This window comes from Dasypus novemcinctus, chromosome 23 (genome assembly GCF_030445035.2).
Source record: "Dasypus novemcinctus isolate mDasNov1 chromosome 23, mDasNov1.1.hap2, whole genome shotgun sequence".
Classification (NCBI taxonomy): domain Eukaryota; kingdom Metazoa; phylum Chordata; class Mammalia; order Cingulata; family Dasypodidae; genus Dasypus; species Dasypus novemcinctus.
In genome coordinates, this window is record NC_080695.1 from 64841357 (window position 1) to 64865511 (window position 24155).

A 24155-nucleotide genomic window follows, 5' to 3' on the forward strand; every position below is an offset into this window, starting at 1 on the left:
AAGGGGGCTGGGCGGTGGAGAGTGGGGCAGGAATTCCAGAGCCTGTGCTGGCCATTCTAGGGCAAAATCGCCTTCTCTGGAGACAGGTGCTTCGATGTGGAGCTGCATAGAGATGGGCAGCCTTTTCCTCCTTTCTCTCAGTCACCCGCACTGTCTGGTTACCCTTAGGAGCTGAGACCCTCCCGGGTGGCGTTTTCTCCAGGATCGGAAGAGTCCGGACGGGGGCTCTCGCTCAGGAAACACCTCCAGGCCAGAGGAGCAGTTTGGGCTGGCCGGTTAGGACTGCCCCGAGAAACTGAGTCCCACCTCCTTGGACACCGGGTGACTGAACGCCAGTTCGGGTAAAGGGTGGGAAGACACCGCCAAGAGGAAAATGCCTCCCGTTCCGGGCCCTCCCCGGAGCCGTCCACGGCCATTCCCAAGGACTTGGCCGCGGGCACCCTGGGCTGGGCAGCCCTGCCCCACCTTTTGCGGGCTCGCCCCCCGGCCGCCCCGTGATGCCCGGGGCTGAGCCAGCGCCCGGGACGGGGCGGGCTGCGGGGCCACGGCCCCCGGGCTCGGGGGGCCGGGGTACCGCGCGTCGCGGCGGCCCCGGCCCCACCCCGGGCCTCGAGGAGCCCGGCGGCCGGCGGCGGCGTTGGCGGCGGGGCCCGAGGGCGCGGGCGGGGGGCGCGGCGGGCGGCGGCGGCGGCGGGCGGGCCGCTCCCCGCTCCGCCTCCCCGCTCCGCCCTCCCGTCCCCGCTCCGCCCCCGGCTCGGCGCCCGCCCGCCCGCTCTCGCCGCTCGCTCGCTGGCTCTCGGGCCCCCCATGCGGATGTGACATTTCACGCCGCCGCCATTTTGAGAGCGAGCCGAGCCGAGCCGCCGGGCGCCGCGTCCGCTGCCGGAGCCCCGACGACGACGCCAAGGAGGCGGAGGCCGCAGCGCCCCGAGCGCGGCCGGCCCGTCGCCCTCCCGCGCCGCCGCCGCCGCCGCCGCCGCCGCCGGCCCCCGGCCCCGCAGGCCCGCCGCGGCCGGCCAGGCCTCCCGCCCGCCGCGCCCGGCCCGAGGCGGGGCTGACTCCGCGGCCCCCGCCCGGCCGCCCTCCGCCCCCGGCCGGCCCGCGGCCCCGCAGCCCCGGCCCCGGCGGCGGGAGGCGGGCCCCGCGGCGGCGGCGGCGGCGGCGGCCGCAGCCCGCGACGAGGCCGCCCGGCCCGGCCCGCCGGCCGCCCGCCCGCCTCGGCGCCGAGATTGGGCGAATCGCGAGCAAGTACGTGCGCGTCTCCCTGCCGCCGCCGCCCGCCGCGGGCCGCCCCGGGGCCGCCGCCGCCGACGACGCGCGGGAGGAGGAGGAGGAGGCCGCCCCGCCGCCGCCGCCGCCGCCGCCGCCCCGGCTCGCCGCCGCCCGCCCGCCGGGCCCGCAGCCCCGGCCCCCGGCCGCAGGCGAGGCCCAGGCCGCGGCCGACATGAACCACCAGCAGCAGCAGCAGCAGCAGCAGAAAGCGGGCGAGCAGCAGCTGAGCGAGCCCGAGGACATGGAGATGGAAGGTGAGGCCCGCGGGCGGGCCGCGCCGGGGCCGGGGGGCGCCTTCCATTGTGCCGGGGGGAGCCGCGGGAGCCACGCGCGGGGCTCGCCATCTTTAAGCAGGCCCGGGGCGCCCGCCGGGCCGCGGCCTGGCCGCCCCGGGCCCGGGCTGCACCGTCATGCCGGGCGCCCCGGGCCGCCGCATTGTCCGGCCCCGGCGCTCGGTCTGCCGGCACAAAGCGCCCGGAGCCCCGGGCCGCTCCACGGGGGCTCTCCGGCCGCAGGGGGAGGCGGGCGTTTGCTCGCTCCTGCCGGCGGCCCCGCCGCGCCCGGGTTGGAAGCCGGGCCCCGGGGACCGGCCCCGGGTCCGGGCGTGTCTCTGGGGCCCGATCTCTCCTGGCCTGGGGCCGGCCGGGGAGCGGGGGAAACCCGAGACCTCCTCGGCCTCGGGGCTCGCCCACACCTGCCTCCGCGCGCTCCCACGGAGAGCCCACGGGGGCTTCGAAGTGTTCCCCCGGGTCGCTCTGGAACAGCCCTTGCCGGCTCCGGGCTGGGTTTGGAGACAGCAGCCTTTTGCCTGGCCCGGAGTCTTGCCTCCGGCTCTCGGCCTTTCTCCATTACCTGTTTTGGGGGGAGTTGGGGACCTGACTGGAGGGGTCATAGGCAGCTTCCGGCCAGGTGTGTGTTTGAAACTGCGTGAAAAGCCCCGCCACACATGGCTGCCTACGTGAGACTCAGACCTGACACTGAAGGTAACATAATTTTCTCCCCATGAGGCGGAAATTGTCCAGGGTCCTGTACTTTTAAGTTTGAGACAGTCTTGGTTAGGAACGTTTGCCTTAAGACCACTGTTAAGGCCAGGGGCTCTGACTTAACGGAGCTCCTGCAGAGTTGGTCTCTGGAAGGCATTTCGCCCTTTCTCATGGCCCAGAGGACTTAAGTCTTAAAAAATAGCTCCACTACTTAAGTCGAGGGGTCAGAGTAGCAGGCGGACATTTGAATATTTTGGGCTAGTTTTGCTTGCTGGCACGCGATCTTGGGCTGCATAAATGAATGGAGGCACTAAGTGAGCACAGGTAATGCAGAATTTGTCCTCTGGGTTGGCTCCATGTGTGGGGTGCTGCTCACTGGTTGGTGGGCACACTCACTGTGAATGACTTGCTCACAGTAAGTGGATGGCCACTGAATAAAATGGCTTGCCAGGTTGCAAGAGGCAGAGTGGCTGAGATGTGTGCAGAAGCTGCTGGTACTCAGTGGTGGCCGAAATGGGGGACCGAAGGGAAGCCATGCCAGGGACCTGCCCATCTGTTTCCCTTGGCCCCAGCAAAGCAGTAACTTTGCAGAGAGTCTGGCATGTGTGAGTAAACCAAATAGCTGAAGGAATGCCTGGCTGGGAGAATTTTGGGTCTTTTAAGCCATGTTTTGCAACATGTCTAAAACATAGAACAAACTTTTCCGTTTCCTTTCCGGACAGCTCCAAAACAAGACCAAAATCCAGTAATATGAGCATATTGATATCCACGTGTTTTTGAGCACTAATGGGAATTAATGAAATAAGGACATCGCTGCAGAGCTTGTTTCTGATCCAGAAATGTCTCGGAAAACAATTCATTTCTGTAAGATTCAGGCCTTGTCTAAAAGACAGGAGAATGTTTAGGAGTGATAAAAAGAATTTTCAGTAGCTTTCTCCCTGGAATCCATGCCTGCTTTCAAGATTATTTTCTTTTTTGTGAGGTTTATTTTCCTATTACAGTTTGTGCTGGAAAAGTTACACTTAAGATCTTTAACCTGCAAATTTACTTGAATCTCATATTGAGTGGCAAAGGTTTTAAAGTTAGACTGGTTCCTTAAATATAGGAAACTTTTCTTTTTCCTGAGTGAGTTTGTTCCAGGTTCATTATCCAGAAGGTTCCTCGCCTTAGTTGGGTTTTCAGTGTTTGTCCACCAGTAACACACAGTGAGGCTTCATCCACAGGTGTGGTTTAAAAAGTTGCCTATGTCTTAGGCAGTTTATTCCAGCCTTTCTAAGTCTTCCCATTCCTACAGCGTGGTGTTTGGCATACCTACGGTGCCGTAGCATCAGGAAGAGTGAAGGAATCCTTCCAGTCGAAAAGCCATAAGGGTGGATTTTAGCCAGTAACAACTCTGGCTCACTTTATCTGCCGTGAGTGGGATCTCAGGCGGAGCTGGTGGCTCCCACCTGTTCCGTGTATTTGCCTCGAATCAGCAGCTGCGAACTATCAGGGTGCCGATTAGCTTTGGAAGTGGGGAGCATCCTCCCAGCCCCTCCTGGGCAGGGTGGGTGGTTTCGGAGGAGGTCGGGAGACTGGTTAGGTCGGTTGCTTTTTCCCTATCAATAGGTCAGTGCTCGTTGCCTCTGCCTCCTGCCCGCTCTTGTGGGTTGCATTTGCTTTTGACTCAATTCTGCACAGTCCTTGCATATCCTTTGGAGAATAACAATGTCCCGGATTAGTTACTTTAAAAACGTCTTGTTCTCTGCCCTTAGAAGAGTTACGAAGGACAGAGAGGGGGAAGATGGGCATGTTGGCAGTTGGGGTTGGGACCACCTGCGCCCTCTCAGGCTCCAGGGTCCAAGTTTGGAGGCATATTAAGTTGTGGAGTTGGGTTGCCTCGTTGGGCCTGGCCAGGAATACCTTTGCTTGGCGTTTTATTTATTCACTGTCACTGTCGACAACTGAGGCTGGGGGCTGAAGGAGGGCCCTGCTCAAGGTCTCCCTGGCCTTGGAGTGCTTGGAGAGGTGATAATTTGGTCGGCCTGTGCCCTTCGCAGTCAGCAGGAGGTTTTTCCCCAAGTTCTGCCTCGCACAAGTGTAAATATCCTGATGTTTGTTCCTGGTGCCATCTGCCTGTGGGAGGGGTCTCCTGGACCAGTGGGGGCAGTTTGTTAGTTTTGTAAGACACTTGGACCATTGCTGTCAGCACCCCAGCTCTGAGCAAATCCTGGTCAATTGCAGTTTCTGAAGAGAATTGATAACTGACTTTGGTTTGGGGGTGGGAGGTGGGTTTCTTTTCCTTCCAAACTTGTCTGAGTAAACCATGTTTCAAGTAACTGCTGAAGCATGTTTGGGAGTGGAACGTGTGTTCTCTTGCACACCCAGATAAACTGAACTCGTGCTGTTATTATATCTAAAATGTAAACTTCCTTTTTGAATAGCACCGTATGTAAAAAGGTAAAAAACCCAATCTGAGACTACATTGTCTTATATTGATTTGGTTGGCAGAGAGTAAATTTTTTGCAAAACTGCAAAGGGAACATCAACTCAGACAACCCAAGTATAGAAGAAATTCCACCAAACCTAGGAACATCTGACAGATGCGAGCTTGTCTGTTTTAATGATTCGAGGTTATTTCCCACACCCATCAGCTGTCCTGTTTCAGGCTGCTGATTTTTTCTAATCAAATAAATGCTTGCTACTAGCATATACGAGAAAAAAAACTGTACTTTCCTCCTTGGTTTATTGTTTGTTTTTTGGGGGGCGGTTGTTTCATGAAGGAGGAAGGAGCCCCTGCGCTGACCCGCTGGTGGGCAGCACTGGGGCTAGCTGTCAGGGCGGGTACTGGGCAGGCCTGGGTTTGAATCCGGTCTCGGCCGTTTAATAAGCAGGATGACCTGCTAGTGGCTGAAGCTCTTGGTGCCTCAGCTTCTGCAGCCTTAAAAAGGAGGTCACCCAGACCTGGCAGGGCTGTCGTGAGGGTGAGGTGGCGAAGGACGTGTGGGGTGCCAGGCACACGGCCCGGAGCATAGGTGTTAGGTAATTGGAGCTGCGGCAGCGGGAAAACCTCTGCAGTTGAGGCGTGAATGTGTGTAGGGGGAGACTGAAACATGGCAGCTACGCCCAGGTGGCCCTGGTGAGATGACCCGCAGTAGTGGGCCGCAGCGCCTTGCGTGATGCCCCGGGTGTGCGCTAGGAGAAGCCGGGAGCAGCCGCAGTTCAGCAGCGTTACTCAGGACGGTGGTGCGGGCGCAGCCGGGAGGTAGGGGTGAGGTGCGCCATTTTAAGAGGAAAGCGCCAAGGCTGCTGGGGACCCTGGGGGCGGGGTGCGTTGCTGCGGTGATATCGAAGTTGGGTCTGCTCCTGCTCCGTGGCCTTCTCTGATAAGAATTTTCTTGCTCTCCCGTCAGTGTTGGAACATCTCCTGGGGAGTTGGCTGATGTTGAGAATCGTGTGGTAGGGAAGCCCGGCCAAGGGCCTGGAGTCGGGACCTTGGGAGGCGGCCTTGCCTTCCCTCCACATCCTGTTCCTGCTTCCAGCCCTTCTGGGTCTCCAGCCACCACCCCGATCCAGGCCTCCCTGCTCGGGCTGGCAGCTGCAGCCTCGCACCCGCTGCTGCGCCCACCCGTCCTGAGCGCCCGTGCCTCGGCAAGCTGGCTGCCCCCCCGGGCTGCCCTGTCCTGTCCTGCCCGAGGCGCCAACTTCCCTGTGGGGTGCTGCGCTGGCCTCGGTCCTCGCTGGCTGTGGCCGCCCTGGGCCCTGGGCTCTCGGGGCACACACGCTCGTGGGGATGGGGTGCTGCTTGGGGTTGAGCGCACCGGGGCGGCAGCCTCTGGGACACAGACAGGACCAGGCACCACAGCAGAGCGGCCTCTAGCCCTGGTCAGGTGCCACGGGTCCCGCTCGCCTTCCTGGCCGCCTCATGGTGGTTCCTTGCTGCGAGCCTTGTGGGCTGACCAGTGGTGCACCTGTCCCCCCTGCTGGCTTTGAAGATGAATATCTTTACATTCCTTTTTCGTTAAACTTATTTGTGGGAGCTGCTCACCAGGAAATGCTCTGGATTCCGAGGCCAACAGTACTGTGTAGAGCCGGCTGGCCAGGTGGCAGGTGAACCAGAGAGGCAAAAACCATAAACCGGTGCTGCTTTGATAGCTGCTAATTCAGTTTTATTGCTTTTAGCTTTGCTTCACATGGTGTTTTTGATCCTTTGGGAAGGAAAGGCTCTTTTCCAGATAAGGACTTGATAGTCCTTCATAAATTACTGAAGGTTTCTTTTGAGTTTGTTTAAATTTTATTTTTTGTTACAGTGTTGGTTTTCATGGGTGCATAGTGTGTAGCCTGTATGTCCTTGCTTGATTTCCAGATTTTACTCTGGAGGACAGAGTTGTAACCAGGTATTTTTTGACGTGCCATGACAGTTAAATGTTAAATGTCACCTACTTCATAAACTTCTTGTTCTGAACTAATTTGGACTTATAAATGTTGGAGGAAGCAGGATTTTAAGTGTCACGCGTAGGCAACAAAGTAAGTTATGCCATTTTCCTAGTGAGTTAACACATGCCTTGGTTAATGAGAAGTCAGACGTGTTGAAATTCTCTTGAGGAGCAGCGGGCCTCCTTCTGAGGGTTGGTAATTTAAACTTGTCTTTGGAAGTTGGGAGTGGGGTGAGTAGGAAGTGTCTTCCGCGGGGAACAGCATTGACCCGGGCAAGGGCAGATGCTTCCAGAACATGAGGATGACACCCCCTGAGAGTGAGGTGAGCAAGAAGCGAATTGGGAAGAGAGTCGCATCTCTGGGATGACCTGCCTGAGAAGCCCACGTGGTCTGGGTGAGCAGAGCTGCCCTCTCCTCTCTTGCGGCGTGCACGCGGTACAGCTCGTTCAGTCCCTAGACCACGCTTGAGATTGGGGGGAGGGGGCCTCTGTTAGCAGGTGCCCAGGGTTCTTTCAGGGCGCAGAAGGTTTCTGAATGCAAGGAGCTTTAACCTAACGAACGTTTCAGACTAGGGAGGAGCGGGAGCGAGCGTGATGTCTAAATCTTGGGGTGCTGGTCCCACCTTCATTTTGGGTCACTGAGATTGGAGCTGTAGAGCAGGGGGCTCCCCTGTGTGGCCGGTGAGTTCTATGGGATTTTCCTGCCTGGCACAACATGGAAAACGCAAGTCCCTCTCTTGAGTCCATGCCAGCAGCTAAGTTGGTTTTCCTGGACATCTAGTGCTGGGAAGGCCGTGGTCCGTGTTCTGGACCCAGGCTTGTGTCGCCGGGTTGACTTCTGCTGCCAGTCACCTGGCATCTGGGCTGGAGCAGGTTTTGCTGGTGCATCAGGGTGACCTAGGGCAGCCGGGGTTGAGGAGTGGGATTACGGCCCCAGGGTTCAGCCACAGGTGTCTGGTGGTGATTTAACTTCTTGCCCCCTCTCCCCCCATTCATGGTATTTTCGGAGACATTTGAGGGGTCTCTTTAAGGGAAGCCACATGGCGTTGCTCTGTGTCAGCAGCCCCTGCTCCTGGACAGCCCCTTATGAAAAGGCTTATGGGCATTTTACTGGAGTTGCAAGTACATTTCATCAATGACTTTGGGGAATAAATTATACTTCCAGTCTCATAATTGACCCTGTCTTGCTGCTGTTTGAAAACAAGCGTTTGAAGCACTTAACAGGTTAACCTGGTTACAAAGTCCAGCTCTTACGTTTAAATAGGGCAGGGTAGGTAACTGTCAAGGGCTTGCTTCCAGTTGGTGGGTTTTATCAAAGCTTTGGGGGAAATTAGTAAGTAAAGTAAGTGTGAATTAGTTTTTAAAAAATCATGAATTTGCTGCTTTATAACCATCGCATACACAAGAATTTTACCCCAAAGATTCTCAGTCCTTTTCTCCTGTGTCTTGAGTTTGTCAGGACTATAAGGGCAAACAAATAGGGCTGGAGTGCTTGACCTAGAGAATGCCCTTGAGAGAAGTAAAGTGGCTGTGGCCTGAATGTTGCTGTCGCTTTGGGAGCCCCAGCCTCTGTGCTCCCCTGCCCATCCCTTTGCCACCAAGCAGTGGGTACCAGATGTGCTTCGGCCCTGATGGGTGTGGTATCCCACCTGCCCTTTGCCCAAAGGCTTCAGTTTCTCCAAAGCGCTCCATGCCTTGAGAAGAGACATTTTCTTAGTTTAGATGCATTTTTCTCCACAGTGCCACTCATTTTCTTGGTGTATGGGATAAGAAAGATGACGTTTAAGGTCTAACCTGGCTCTGTCCAATATGGAGGTCATATATGACGATTTAAGTTTGCATGTGAATTAAGACTTAATTGATGGGCTGTCTTTCAAGTGCTCAGTAGCCACACGTGTGCATGGGAGAGTGCAGCTGTGGAATGTGTCCCCAATGCAGAGCATTCTCTTGGCCAGGGCTGCCCTAGCCTATCTGGTTGGAGCCTTGGTTAGAAGGTGTTTCTGGCAGCAAAGGTGTCACTGAATTTTGGAAAGATCTACTGTCCTAGCAAAGCAACATTTGAATGAGTACAAACAAGCATTGGAACTTGTGGGTATATGGTTGTCGGGTGGATTCCATAAGGCTTCTTAAAATATTTGTGGTAAAGGACCAGTTTTTCTAGTCGGTAGTGGGCAGTACTTCAGTAGAAAAAGAGGGCAAACAAATTATTTTAAAAATGAAACAAAAGTCTTAAAAAACACAAGCCCTAGTTTTTCATGAAAGTGAATGATTGTGAAACTACATTCATACTATTATATCTAGAATGTACATAATAGGAAAAATGAGGACACTGAACAAGAAGGTGTGCAGACATTTAATATAGAGAATTGTACTTTCACTAGTAACATTTTGTCATTCCACTGTCATAACTCACCAAATTTTTGTGTGAAGTAGTAATTCTGTTAAAAGTGTACGGGTACACTGAGTGGACGCTGCATGTAGGAATATTTGAAGATTTTAAAGGAACACGTGGGCTTCTTGCTTGGTTGGACAGCAGCCCTGCTACTCCAAGAGGATGGTGTTTCCCCAAACTGTTTCTGTGTCCACTGGGTGACACCAGTCTCAGAGGCATGCTGACGGGAGTGGAAGAGACTTTAAAAGTGATCTTCCAGCAGTTACATCCAGTGCTTCCTCTGTAGCCAGCTTCACCCATTTATCCTGTACTCTTATTACTGAAGGGTCTGCCAGTGAAAGAAATGGATTCTGGGTTTCCTATCTTTTTGGGTTACAGTGAAACGAGCCCAAAGATACCCCCTCTGACAGGCATGCAGCGTGCCTCCTCGTCAGCCCTCAAAGTGGTCCCTGTTCTGGTCAGAGTGGAGACCTCGGTGACTTGCTTGGATGTTGGGGCAAAGCCCACCTGCGGTAAAACGTACAGATGCTCGCGCCCCCTCCCCTACGCTCCCCAGAGAGTCCCCTGCTTGCGGACTCTGCTTGGAGTCGTGCTGGGTGGCGGGGGCATTTTTGTTTCTACACTTGCCCCCCCTCCCCCCCGGCTTTTTGCCCGATTTCCGGAGGCTGGCTCCTTTGCGCTGGAGGGCAGCAGAGCCTGGGCCCCGCATGCTTAGCTCATCACAGCCTTGTGGAGTGGAGGGGCCATGCAGCATGGGGAGGGGTTCAGGGGCTCTGATGGACAGCGGAGAGGGGGCAGCTGTGGCCCAAGGCAAAGGTGGGGCTGCTTGGGGAAGGGTGGGTCACTGAGGCTTCACAGAGGTGACCCGGCCGAGTTTGAAACGAGAGGCTGGTATGAGCAGAGGCAGGACAGTGGGGAGAGGTGTGGGGTGTGCCCAAGAGGTTTAGGGCTGGTGGAAGGCAGAATAAATATGCCCCCAAAGGGGACCACTTCCTAGTCCTTGGAACCTGTGATGTGTCACGATGACAGAAGGGGCTCTGCAGCGTACGGTAGGTGAGATGGAGATGACCCTGCAGTGTCTGAGGAGCCTCGGTGATGCCGCGTGAGAAAGGCGGGAGGGCGGGGGCCCCGGGATGCCGGGAGAGGCAGGGAAGTTCTCTCTAGAGCCTCCAGAAGGAGCCGACCGCGGACACCTCGTTTCAGTCCAGGGGGCCCACTTCAGACCTCGGACTCTTGAGATAGACGAGGTGTTGTAAAGGTGCAAGGAGCTGGGTGTCCCGGAAGTGGAGCTGGCCTTGAACTCTTCAGAGAGCTGCGTGGGGTGGAGTTTGCCAGCTCTCTTCTGTCGAGGACGCGCTGTGCCAGGCAGTGAGGGAAGGGCTGCACGTGTGGTGGCTCGTTCCCCCCTTACTACAGCTCTGAAATAGGTGCGTCTGAGCCCCCGTTCCATGGCAGAGCAGAACAAGGCACGAGGCAAGTTAACTGAGCCCAGTGTCACCCAGAGCAAGTGGCAGAGATGGGGTTTGGACCCACACCGTCTGGTGTCACAGCCATTTATGATTCATCACAGCCCGTGGACACCATTGCTCGCCCAGGAGTAGTGGTTACTGCTTTCTTATTTAAACACCCCCGTTTCTACCTCACCACCCCAAAGTGGTAAGCTGCAGTTGGCTTCCTCGTCTGAACGTTTGTGTGGTTCACCACATGCTTTGAATATAGAAAGTAGTTGCCTGCCAAAATAGGCTGGGGCCACCGGAGAGTTCAGCAAGTGGAATTTGGTGGCATTAGGAGATGTGGAACGAAATATTACATGTTTTTAAAGTACGTGTCTTCTTCCTTTGAGGATTGCACCACATATTCAGGAGTACTTTTTTTTTTTTTTTTTTTAGCTCTGGCTATATACGGTATATCTATCTACATGGCATAAAACTTGAGTTCTAGCCATTAAAAAAATTTTTTTGTCCTATTTGTTCGTTGTAACCATTTTTGACTTAAAATTCAGAGCATTATGTTTACAGTGCTCTGCTTTATCTCCACCATCCATTACCAAAACTTTCATCTCTCAGGATAGAAACTGCATTCATAATGTGTTGCTTATTTATTTTTATTAGAGAAGTTGTAGGGTAACATAAAAATCCTGTAGAAAACACAACATTGCCATATATGCCCCTCATCTCCCAGTTTTCCATATTATTAACATTGATTTAGTGTGGTACCTTTGTTGCAATTGATAAAACATTACTGTAGTCATACTATTAACTTACTGTCCATAGTTTACATTAGTGTTCACTGCTTGTATTGTGTAGTCCTATGGTTTTAAAATTTTTTTATTCTAGTAACATACAGCCTAAAATTTTCCCTTTAAACCAAATTCTAATATGAAATTTCAGTGAAGTTGATTACTTTTACAATGTTGTGCTACCATCCTCACCCTCCATTACCAAAACTTTTTCATCACTCCAAACAAACTCTGTACCCATTAAGCAACTAACTGCCCATTTCCTATACCCTACCCCAGCACCTGGTAACCTGTATTTAATTTCTGACTGTTATTAATTTGCTTATTCTAAGTATATCTTTGAGATCACACAACATTTGTCTTTCTGTGTCTGGCTCATTTCACTCCACCTGGTGTCTTCAAGGCTCATCCATGTTGCAGCAGTAATGCTTTCATGTGCTCTTGAGCTGAAACAATCCGCCCAAAACACCCGTTGTCTTCGGGGCTGCGGGTGGCTCTGGCATATGGAGCAAGTTCTTTGGAGAAGGCCTGGGTGTTGGGGCACCGGGGACTGCCTTTCCAAGTGCCCTGTCCTGTGGGCGTGTGGGGTTGGGCCGCTGTGTTTCCCCATCAGCAGACCCCTGTTGGGGTCCCCCCAGCGGCGTGGACGCCCCGAGCCAGCTGCATTTCTGCCTCTGTCCTGGATCACCTCCTTTCATTCCTAAGACAGCAGCTTTCACAAGGACCCCGGAACATGGGGTCAGAGGTACCAGAGCCTCGGGAGTCCTTCACTGGGCAGGAGTTGAAAGAAATTAGGTGACTCAAGAGGCTGTCTCCTTGCTTCATTAACTTCCAGCTAGCTGTGGGCATTTATTGTTTTTGCAGCATATTTTGAGTATTTTCCTCTTGGGTCCCCTTCCCTGGCAGCGAATTTGAAGGTACATGAGGTCTGTATATGGATTGCTTCATAGGTAACTTTGGGAACATGTTTAGTTTGTGACGTGACTGTAGCATTTAGAAACTCTAGCAAAACTAGTTTTACGTACAGAAATCTGTCCTTGGTTCCCTTGAGGCATTTGCCTCTTAATCCCCGACTCAAGAAAGCTTAGACAAACGTGGCTTCTGGTCTTAGTAAGTTTTTCCGGTGGCCCCTCTGTTCCCCGGTGCTGCTGGGTCAAGCGTCTCTGCAGCCTTTGGACATCCAGTCAGGGGCGTGATTTTGCACAGATAGTAGACTGAATGCAGAGCCGCTGGTCATCCATCGGGCCTGAGGTTCTGCTGCGGGAAAAACTGGCAGATGAAGAGGCACAAATCCTGGCCTCAGAGACCTTGGTCAGGAGCTACTTGGCACAAACACTAAGGGGCAGGAATGCACAGTTCGTGCCTTGGCCAGCGGCTTGGCAGATAGTGACACCTTCAGGTGAGTTGATTCAGGGCGTCTGGAGAAGGTGTGTGTGGGTGACGTGGCCGTTGGGCTAGTCAGGGGAAAGGGGCAGGTTCTTGAGGTGGCCGCCTGGGCTCCTGCCCGCATCACGCAAGTCCGGCAGCTCCTGTGCTGGGTGGGGGCGCTGAGCAGTGCGGCGCTGACGACAGGAGTCTGCGAGGTGGCAGTTGTCGCCTTCGGGATTAAATGCCATGGGAAGTGCACTGTTAAAAGCATGGCCCCTACCACGCCTTCAGGATTTATTCTGGAGTTGGGGGTATTAACTCCCTTGGGGTATTTAAGTCGAGGAAGATTGAGTGAGGGTCACACATCCACAAGTTCAGTTATTGGGCTGTATTTCCTTTGGAGACCAGAGACCATTATTTACAGCTTAGTTGCTATGTTGATGTTCCCATGATTGATTTTTTTCCTTTCTTTTTCATCGTGAGTGTCTTGGGACACTTGGACATAGTTTTGTTTGAGTCTGTTGTGGCCACTGCTCTACAGGTGATGAGAACAAGACTCAGAGGGTCTGCATTGTCCCACGTGGCAGCCACTAACTGGCACAGGTGCTATTCAGATTTAAGCAGTGAACACTGAGTAAGATTTAGTGTTCATTTTCTAGCACACCGGCCACATGTGGCTCCTGGCAGCTGTATTGGGCAGGCCGCTGTTGAACATTTCCACTGTCACAGAAAGTTCTCGGGACGGTAGACGGCCTGTGAAGCGGGTTTTAGCTTGCTTCTCTAGGTGTATTCGTTTAAATGGGGAACTCCGCCTCATCAGGATGGTTTAGGTGGAAAACCAAGCACTTGGCATCTGTAACAACCGGGAGGAAGGACCCCGGCCCTCGGTGCGTACTTGCTGGTGGTCTCCCTTCTGGCAGCAGGCCCGACGGGTGGGGAGGGGGAGGACAGAGGTGGGGGTATGGCAGGGTGTCTGCTGGTGGAAAGGCGGCTGCAGATGGGGCACGTGTCCAGATACCTAATGCAGGGTGGAAAGTGATGGCACCAGCAGGGAGGAAGAGCTGGGGCTCCGGGAGTGAGGGCAGGGAGGGATCTCGCGGAGCTGTGGGGAGGCAGGCAGGCCCCCGAGGAAGGGGTGCTGGCGCTGGGCCTTCAGGACGGGAGGGTTTGGATTAGGGGAATGGGAATTGCTGGGGCCAGTGGCCAGCCTGTAGGCAGCCTAAGCCTCTCTGTGCTTCCTGGGCACAGCCTTTGTATTTAGTCACTGCTTTGTATCGTACTTCTTTGCTTTTCTCCCGCATTAGGCTTTGGGGTTGGAGGGAGCAAGGGACTGTCATTTCTCTACACCTTGGTTTCACCCCACTCAGAACCAAATAATCAAATGCACTGCATTCTTATATTTTACTTTCAGTCAGGAATGTGCCACAGTGTTAATGCCAATTAACCTTAATTTTACCTGCTTTAGTAACAATATAAAAAAGGATTATGATGCACCTAACCTTTAACAAGTCTTAACGTTCTGATAAAATGTATTAGTAATCATATCTTACTGCGATTTATTTTCACCATGATTTTGTAAATTCATTTTTTTGTAGTAACATATACACTATAACATTTGTCATTTTAACCATAGTTAAAGTATTAAATTCAGTGGCATTGATTACATTTACAGTGCTATGCAACCATCATCTATTACCAAAACTTTTTCATCACCCCAAACAGAAACCCTTTTTTTTTTTTTAGTAGGTACTGGGAATCAAGCCCGGAACCTCGTACATGGGAAGCAGGCACTTACCCACTTGAGTTACAGCCGCTCCCCCTTGATATTTCTTCTCAAGTAATAAGTACCCCCCTCCCCTCAGCTCCAGGAACCTCTAATCTACTTTCTGTCTCTCTGAAATTGCCCATTCTGGAAGTTTCTTTTAAGTGGAATAATAAAATAGTTGTCTTTTTCTGGTGTCTGGCTTATTTCACTCAACCTAATGATTGGAAAATTCAGCCACGCTGCAGAATTTCATTCCTTTTTCCTGACTGAATAATAATTTCCTTGTGTGGATCTACCCCTTTTTGCTTAATCATTCATCTGTGGATGGCCACTTGGATATTTTTTAATTGATCTAAAACATAAAATTAACCATTAGTCATTTTAAATTGTACATTTCAGTGCTTTTTAGTACATTACAGAGTTGTGGGCCCATCCGCACTGTGTAGTTCTAAGGCATTTCCATCACCCCAACAGGAAACTCTGCATAAGTAGTCACTCCTCATTCCTCCCTCCCCAGCCCCTGGCGGCACTGTTCTGCTTTCTGTCTCCATAGACAGGCACCTGTTCTGGATAGTTCATATAAACGGAATCATGCACTGTGTGGCCTTCTATGTCTTGAGTTCTCCTGCTTACCGTGTTTTCAAGGTTAACCCATATTGTAGCATGTATAAGAACTTCATCTCTTTTTTTAAAATTGTATCCCACAACATTTGGAATCTTTCACTCATTAAAATTGATGTGTGTTTATATGAAAATCAGTCTCAGAATTTGTACACATAATCCTCTTTATATTATTGAACACTTGATAAACATTGGCTGCTTTTTTTTTTTAAAGATTCATTTCTCTCCCCTTCCCTCCTTTCCCCCCCAGTTGTCTGTTTTCTGTGTCCATTCGCTATGTGTTCTTCTGTGACCGCTTCTATCCTTATCAGCGGCACGGGAATCTGTGTTTCTTTTTGTTGCGTCATCTTTCTGCGTCAGCTCTCCGTGTGGGCGGCGCCATTCCTGGGCAGGCTGCACTTTCTTTCGCGCTGGGCGGCTCTCCTTACGGGGCGCACACCTTGCGCGTGGGGCTCCCCTACACGGGAGACACCCCTGCGTGGCACAGCACTCCTTGCGTGCATCAGCACTGCGCATGGGCCAGCTCCACACGGGTCAAGGAGGCCCGGGATTTGAACTGCGGACCTCCCATGTGGTAGGCAGATGCCCTATCCTTTGGGCCAAGTCCACTTCCCAACACTGGCTACTTTTTAATTTATTTATTTTTATTTTTTAAATTAATTAATTTATTTTTAATGTTACATTAAAAAATATGAGGTCCCATATACCCCTCCACCCGCCTCACCCCACTCCTACCATAGCCACAACCTCCTCCATCATCATGGGACAGTCATTGCACTTGGTGAATACATCTCTGAGCACTGCTGCACCACATGGTCAGTGTTCCACATTATAGTTTACACTCTCCCTCAGTCTACCAAGTGGGCCATGGGAGGACATACAATGTCCAAAAACTGTCCCTGCAGTGCTACCCAGGACAACTCCAAGTCCTGAAAATGCCCCCACATCACTTCTCATCTTCCCATTCCCACCATCAGCAGCTACCATGGCCACTTTCTCCATCTCAGTGCTACATTTACTTCCATTACTAATCACGTTAGTTCCAGAATAGAGTATCAGTAAGTCTAACCCATACTCTATTCCTCCATTCTGTGGACCCTGTGATGGTTATGTCCACTCCACCTCTGTATGGAGAGGGTGCTTCGATTCCACTTGGATGGTGGATGCAGTTCTCCTGTTTGCAGTTGTAGGCACTCTTGGCTCCCTGGTGTGGTGGTTGACCTTCGTCACCTCCCTGTTAGCTGGCTGGGACTGGCTACTTTTTAAAGCACTTTGTATAAGCTAAAGTATGGGTTAACTTATGCTTAGTTGGTTAAATTATCTTTTAAATGTTTTACTGCAGGTATGTTTTGGAATTTGTTGGTTGTTCTTTTTTGACCCTTAAATTTGTTATTGATAGATGAGAATCCCCCATTAGAATCATACTGATGCTACAACTCTATGGAAGAAAATGAGTTTGTGGTTGCAAGAGACTATGGTAACAGAATTTGTGCTTGATTCAGGTAACTAGACTTGGAATGTGTCAGACACATGGCCCCTCCATTAAGGCTGAAGGAATGATTGGATTACTATGTTCTTTGTTCTCACTAATGATGGAGAATCTATATTTGTGTGTTTGAAGTCACTTTATGGGTAAATAAAGACCAGTTGTGGTACTCCATTTCCACATGAGAGTGCAAGGATTATTTCTTTATTATTTTGAAGAACACATTAAGCAAATCAATTCCAGCTGCAGGGCCAGCGTTTCCCTTGGGAATATTTAGGCGGTCAAGCCTTCAGGAGAAGGGTAAAAAATTAAAACCACCGCTATCTTCTGTTTATTCTTATTTCTCTTTATTAAAGTCAAGATAGCAAGAAGCAAAGTGCTCCTTATGGAAGGAGTTTCTCAATGTTTAAAAAAAAAATTTCCCCTTTATTAGAGAAGTTGTGAGTTTATAGAACAATTGTGCATAAATTACAGGATTCCCTTATACTACCCCACCACCAGCATCTTGCACTGATGTGGAACATTTGTTACAATTGATGATAGCACATTTTTATAAAATTGTACTAGTAATTAAAGTTCATGGTTTAAGTTAGACTTCACTGTGTTGTAGAGGAATTTCATGGATTTAAAAAAATGTTTTCTGTTACCATACATACAATTTAACATTTCCCTTTTAATAATATTTCATATATATATTCATTTCTCTTGCTTAAATGTTTTCAGGGTTAATCTATATTGTAACGTATCAGAACTTCGTTCCTTTTTATCATTGAATAATATCCCAGTATATGGATATACCATATATTATCTATCTCTTCATCAGTTGGTGGCATTTGGATTGTTTTCACCTTTTGGCTATTGTGTATAACGTTGTGATAAGTATCTGAGTCCCTGTTTCAATTCTTTTGGGTATACCTAGGCATGGAATCTCTGGGTCTGCATTCATTCTTTAAGGCACTTATACGGTAATTCAGTGAAATTTCTATTGACTTTTTCTTTAAGACCACGTTAGTGTAGAATAAATCTATATACTTAAGTACATTTTCCAGGTAATTTTAAAAACCAAAATGTTTATTATTTTGAGAAACACATGACTTAAGTGATGTTTCATAATAAACTCTATTATGCAAAACCCTGAAGAATAATTGTGATGTGGGACTCTTGTCCCCGTCCGCCCACTTTCCCATTTTTTTTCTTTATTGAGATATACTTCACAAACCATACAATTCACCTGCCTAAAATGTACGACTCAGTGTTTTTAAGTACATTCAGCGTTCTGTAGCCATCTGCACAATCAATTTTAGAACATTTTTATCACACTCAAAAGAAATCGTGCACCTGTAGCCAACATCCCTAATCCCCCATCCTCCTTTAGCTCTTGGCAACCACTGATCTGCTTTCTGTCTCTAAAGATCTGTCTATTCTGAAATACAACTGTCTCATTTGATATGTGAGTTAAGTTTTAATTTTTAAGTTTTAATTTTTGTACTTCAGTGTAGGACATACAATGCTTGGTATATCTTTAGGCACGTGTGTTTCACTTTTGGGTAGATGAAAAATGCTATTGCATTAGAGTAGATTTATTAGTCGTTTGCTTTTCTTAGAAATTTTCCCTTTGTTTTAGTTGGGTTGCTTCTTGAATTCCAGGGACTCTATATATTCTGGATATTAATCCTTTGGCTATTACATGTTGCAGGTATTTTGTGTCATCTTCTCCAGACCGTCCGCTAGCTCCCACAAAGCCCTGTCTTTGTTGCCAGGCATGCTGGAACAGCTCTCTTGTGCACCCACAGCACTTGGACTGCACTCCTCAGTTTAGCAGATAATGCAGTTGTTCCTCTTTTTTTTTTTTTTTGGTGAAACAGGGCCACATGTATAAGACAGCAGGACAGACATAATTATAAGCTCTTAAACTCTGTGCTATTTTATGCCCCTTCCTGTGTCCAGCACAACATTGAAACCAAATGGACACTCAGTTTGTAACTGACTTGATTGGTAGTTTGCATGATGCCCCAGGGAACAGATGATTTTTACATAATAAACCAAACCAAAAGCCCTGAACAGTTTTATTTAAAGAACACAAATTATACATGGCCTTCTTTGGGGCTTTTTTTTTTCCTGTGTCTGATTTAAATCAGGATTATTTCGAAGTGTTGCGCTGTCATGTTTCAGTCAAGCAGTACTGCTTGGTGCCTGCAGCCTCGCTGGCTTGGCACTGGGCAGGCGTGGGCCCCAGCACCGCAGGGCCTACTGGAGGCGGAAGGACCGAAGAAGCCCCAGTGTAGTGGGGCAGGACTGTCACCTGCAAGTGGAGCCCCAGGCAGCCTCAGAGTGGGGTTTTATCAGCGCACAACGTCATAGAAATAATAAAACCGTAACATTTTAGAATTGTGTGATTAAGCTGCAGTTCTTCTGTTACTAAGACAGAAGGAATACATGGAGTCACTGGGGTAATAGGGCAGGCGTGGCCATCGCCACCAGTCGTCCGAGGACTGGGTCACTTCCGTTCTGGCTCATGGGGAGGGCACCCCAGTCACCCCAGATGGGAGGGGTGCCTTCAGGGCCGTGTGCAGCTGCTGCTTGGTTCGGCTGGCGACAGAGAGAACATGGTGGAATGAAATTCACCCCTCGCCACAGCCTCCAAGCCCCCGTGTGACCCTAGCCTTAGCCCTGCCGGCCTTCTTCCACCTGAAACCTAATCTCCCACCTCCACCCCTTGCCCACCCCCCGGTGCCTGTCTTGGGTCCATCCAGAATGTGCTTCTCCAGCACCTCTGCCGAGCTGCAGGTCTCACGCGGACACGTGCAGGTCTGCTGGCTGGGTCCCTGCACTCTGCCTTCCCTCGCGGCAGTTACCGCCCCTGTGAAGCCCTTACTCGTCTCCTCCCACTAGAAGGGAAGCGCCCTGCAGCCGGGGAGCTTGTCTGCTCCCCACGCTGCTGAGCCCCAGGCAGCCCTTGGCGCTGGAAGGCTCCAGAGCAGTGGGTCGGCCGCACGCAGGGCCAGGGCTGGCCGGGGCCTCCACGTGGCTCCTGCCTAGTGAAAGAGGCATTGGGCCAAGGAGTATTAATACGTCTTCATTCGTCGAGGTATTACTGTAATTGCAGATAACTAGGGTGTACCCACCTTTTGAGGGGGGTGTGAGGAAATCCTTGGCAGTATAACGATAACGGCCTAGAAAGGATCTTTTTTTTTTTTTAATTAAAAAAAAATTTCTTTCCCCTCCCCCTCCCCCCAGTTGTCTGCTCTCTGTGTCCACTCACTGCATGTTCTTCTGTGACCGCTTCTATCCTCATCAGCGGCACGGGAATCTGTTTCTTTTTGTTGTGTCATCTTGCTGTGTCAGCTCTCCGTGTGTGTGGCGCCATTCCTGGGCAGGCTGCACTTTCTTTCGCACTGGGCGGCTCTCCTTACGGGGTGCACTCCTTGTGCGTGGGGCTCCCCTACGTGGGGGACACCCCTGCATGGCAGGGCACTCCTTGCTTTGCACGTGGGCCAGCTCCACACGGGTCAAGGGGGCCGGGGGTTTGACCCACGGACCTCCCTTGTGGTAGGCGGATGCCCTATCCAGTGGGCCAAGTCCGCTTTCCTAGAAAGGATCTTAAACGATAATTTTTGCCAACAGAGTTGAAGTGTTCCGTTTAGGAACCAAGTCCAGAGATTGGAGGCTTGGCTTGGAAGAGGTTTGCTTTCCTTTCGGTTGGGCACAGAGGGAGGGTCGGAGGGCCGGAGGCTTTCGGGGTGTTTCTTATGGCCCACAGGCACGTGGACTGTGTCTGCGCCCCACTACAAGCTTGTTGGCAAACACGGTTCATGTTGCCTGGTCAGCGCCCACTCTTCTCCACCTGGTAACTTCAGGAGCGAGCCGGTGGGTCCAGGAGGGGGTGACCAGCAGGCTGGAGTGGGGACCCGGGACAGTTAGCACTGCGATCCTGACCTAATTAATCCTTTAAACACCATAGCATTTTCCTTCGTGACCTCCGGCGTCTGAGGACTGGGGTTATTCCACTGTCCCTCCTGAGCCCAGGTTTGTCTTAGAGGGAGAATCCCCCAAAGGGGACTGTAAATCACCACACAGCTTCCGATCCTTCCCACATAATTGTGTGCTTTCTAGCAGCATTCAGAAGTCATCTCTTCTGCGGAGTTTCTGACTTGGTAGGGAGCGTGGTAATGCAGCCTCCTTTGGTTGCCAGTGTCCCTGGTTCTGTGGGAGCCCTGGGGCTTCTCTGCCCCCCACCCCGCCCTCCCCGTGCAGGGGTGCCCTGGTGCTCCACCCTCCCTGGGTTGCAGGCAGGTCGTGCCAGTGAGGGCTTATCTAGGAGGCCAGCTTCTCCTGTCCCCTCTCCTCCTCCTTCAGCCCCTGTGATCTTTGTCCCTGTTGAGGGCTGGAGAGCTGGTGAGAGCTCTGGGGTGCCCCGAGGCCCCCCAGCTTCAGGAGAGGGACGCACCTAAATTCCGGCCCTCCCGCTTTAGTAGCCATCACCTGAACCTCTCTGAACTTCAGTGTCCTCTTCAGGAAATCCTCTCCAGGAGGTGTTTAGAACAGAGAGAGAGAGAGCGGAGCTACAGTGTCCCTGACAGCGGGTGGGCTCGCAGGAAAGTGGCATCCTCCCACCGGGCTCCAGGCCTCCAGCCCTTCACATCTGCTGCACATGCCCATGTTTTTGTTTTACCCTTCTTCTTAAAAAAGAAACATTTTAATAAAGGATAAGGACCAGGGTCTTAAAAAAGGTTTCAATGAGTTATCCGGGTGAGCTTCCCCAGTGCCCGCCAGCCTTGCCCCCTCCCTGCCCCCTGGCCCTGCACCTGCCCCTGCCCCTGGACTTGCCCCCTGCTCGCTGACCCTTGCCCCTTGCTCCCTGGCCCTGCCTTCCTCTGACGGAAGCAGCCCCTTCTCTGTGGGGCTTGGAGGTGGTTCTTGGCATGACTTCTTGTTCCTTCCCTTGTGGGGTTCTCGGCTGCCCATTCTTTCTCCTCTCAGCCTAGGGCTGGATTTCTGTACTTGGAGGATCTTGTGGACCGGAGCATCGGGGAATGGACTGTGCTTGAATTCTTGCAGGCGAAGGTGTGGGCTGTGAGGGAGAGCAGGAGTTCCCCTGAGCAGAGTGCGAACGCCTGCGGGCTGGGTGTGGCGCCGTGGAGCCGCGTGGGGGGTGGCGCTTTCTGGTTCTTGGAGGTGTTGTTGGGTTGCCGTTGGAAGGAGCGCGGCTCCTGGGAAGGCTGGACGGGTGGTGTGGAGAGGCCCAGGGCTGTTGTAGCATCGTTTGGAAATGGTGTAAATCATGCTTTAAGGTCTGGAGCTATTCACACGCACTCCATGTGGCTACCTACATGGGCCGGTGTGCGCGGACGTGAAATGGCTGTAATTCGATCATGTATTGTGAATGTTAAGTGTTGTTTGTGTGAGGAAACGTGGGTGTGTGTTGTGCCTACTGGTACGTAGGAAACTTGAGAAGGCTCAAGGAGAAACTGGTTTCCTGTCCCTCCGAGGTGGAATGGGGCAGGCCCTTCACTTCTTTATCCTGACATCCTTGCCTAGACGCTGTGAACCTCTCATTCCTTAAAAAATCCAAAAGGAGGGAAGTGGATGTGGCTCACGCAGTTGGGTGCCTGCCTACCACACAGGAGGTCCCGGGTTTGGATCCCAGTGCCTCCTAGTAAAGACGAGCAAGACAGCAAGCTGACACACTAAGATGACACAACTAGAGACACAACACGCCGGGAGCAGATGTGGCTCAAGCACTTGGGCACCTCCTTCCCACATGGGAGGGCCCAGGTTCAGTTCCCAGTGCCTCCTAAAACAAAAAAAAAGAAAACGAGCTACACAACAGACAGACAGAGAAAGCAGACAGTGAGTGCAAACAAGGGAGGGGGGAGAAATAATAAATCTTTTCCCCCCAAAATCCAAAAGTAAATATAAGTGAGAGGCCAGGGCCTCCGCACCAGTGGTCAGCAGCTTTATTAGTGACAGCCAGCAAACAGGAAACAGCCCGGATGGCAACATGTGAATGGTTCAGAACAAGCTGCGCTGCGTCCAGGGGGGTGAGCTGGTCCGTGGAAGGGAGTGGGTGCTGGCGCAGGCGCCAGTGTGGCTACGTCCTGTGTGCATTTGTAATATTCTCGAAGTGACAGAGTTCTAGAGATGGAGAGCAGGTTAGTCAGGGGTTGTCGAGGGAGCAGGGGAGCGAGGCGGGTGTGGTTATGAAAACGCAGCCTGAGGGGTCCCTGTGGGGTGGAACTGTTGCATATCTCGGATGCTGTGGTGGACACAGGACCCCCCCAGGTGATAACAATTGTCTGGACCTAAATGGACACACAAATGAGCAGGGAAACTTGGGCACATCGAAGTGGAAACTGGCTGGGTTGTGTCAAGGTCAGGGCCCTGGTTGTGTTACTGTCCTCTGGTTCTGCAGGGTGGTACCACTGGGGGAACTGGGTAGAGGGAAAACTGTCTGGATTATTGCAATAACCGCACGGGACCGCACAGTTTTTGCAGAATACAAAGCGTAATTAAAATGGAACCAGGCTGGGAACAGTAGAAATTGTGCAGGAGTACACTTTTGTTTTAAAAGTCCCGTGCAGGGATCACCATGCCCCTTGGCTACGGATTTTGTGTCTGGTTTCTTCCTGCCCGGGGCCTCTTGATTCACAGGAGGCCTCCATCTAACGGGTCCTTGTTCCTCAGAAGTGAGCTTTCCTCCATGAGGAAGGGGCCGTTGGTTTTGCCCTCTGGAAAGAGGCTGATGGGGCCCGAGCCTGGCCCCGGGGTGGCGGGATCGCTGCACCTGTGTGTCCATGTGTGAGGACAGTGCCTGGCCCTGCCTTCCCCTGGGGGCCTCGACCTCCCCTGAAGGTTGTAGGGCCCCGGCCTCCCTCGATGCACGTTCTTGAAGCACATCTTCGCGCCTTGTCGTGGGTCGTGTGTTCTCGGCTCCGGCCCCGCAGCAGCGCCCTCCACAGCACGCCCACCCTGCTGCCCGGCCCCTGCGTGCCTGCGGGGGAGGCTTCTCATGCCTCAGCTCTCAAATTGCCTTTTCCCCCACCCGTAGCTGCTTGAAAAGTTAAGATGGATTTTATGTGGCTGATAATACGAAACGTTTTTCCTTAGTCAGTTTTTTTACACTTTTGAGTGCTTTGCCTTAAAAAAATTTTTTTTTAGATTTCGACACACCCCCCCCCCCCCCCCCCCCCCGTTTTCTGATCTCTCTCTATCCGCTGTGTGTTCTTCTGTGTCCACTTGCATTCTCGGCAGTTCCAGGAATCTGTCTTTTTTTTTAAGATTTATTTTATTTATTTCTCTCCCCTTCCCCAACATTGTCTGCTCTCTTTGTCCATTCACTGTGTGTTCCTCTGCGACCACTTACATTATCTGGCTGCACTGGGAAACTGCGTCTCTTCTTTGTTGCGTCATCTTGCTGCATCAGCTGTCTGTGTGTGCGGTGCTGCACTTTTTTCATGCGGGGCGCGCTCCCTGCGCATAGGGCACCCCTGCGTGGCATGGCACTCCCTGTGCGCAGCAGCACCACGTATGGGCCAGCCCACCACACAGGTCAGGAGGCCCTGGGAATCGAACCCTGGACCCTCCATATGGTAGACGGATGCTCTGTCAGTTGAG

General features: G+C 51.9%; 1 protein-coding gene across 1 annotated transcript in view; it reads left to right on the forward strand.

Annotated features, from left to right (window-relative positions):
* Nucleotides 1-1380: 1380 nt before the first annotated feature.
* Nucleotides 1381-24155, forward strand: part of USP7 (ubiquitin specific peptidase 7) — a 64684-nt gene continuing 41909 nt past the window's right edge. The window contains 1 exon segment of the mRNA XM_058286488.2: nt 1381-1526. Within this exon segment, the coding sequence (XP_058142471.1) occupies nt 1445-1526 (82 nt within the window). The 5' untranslated portion in view covers nt 1381-1444.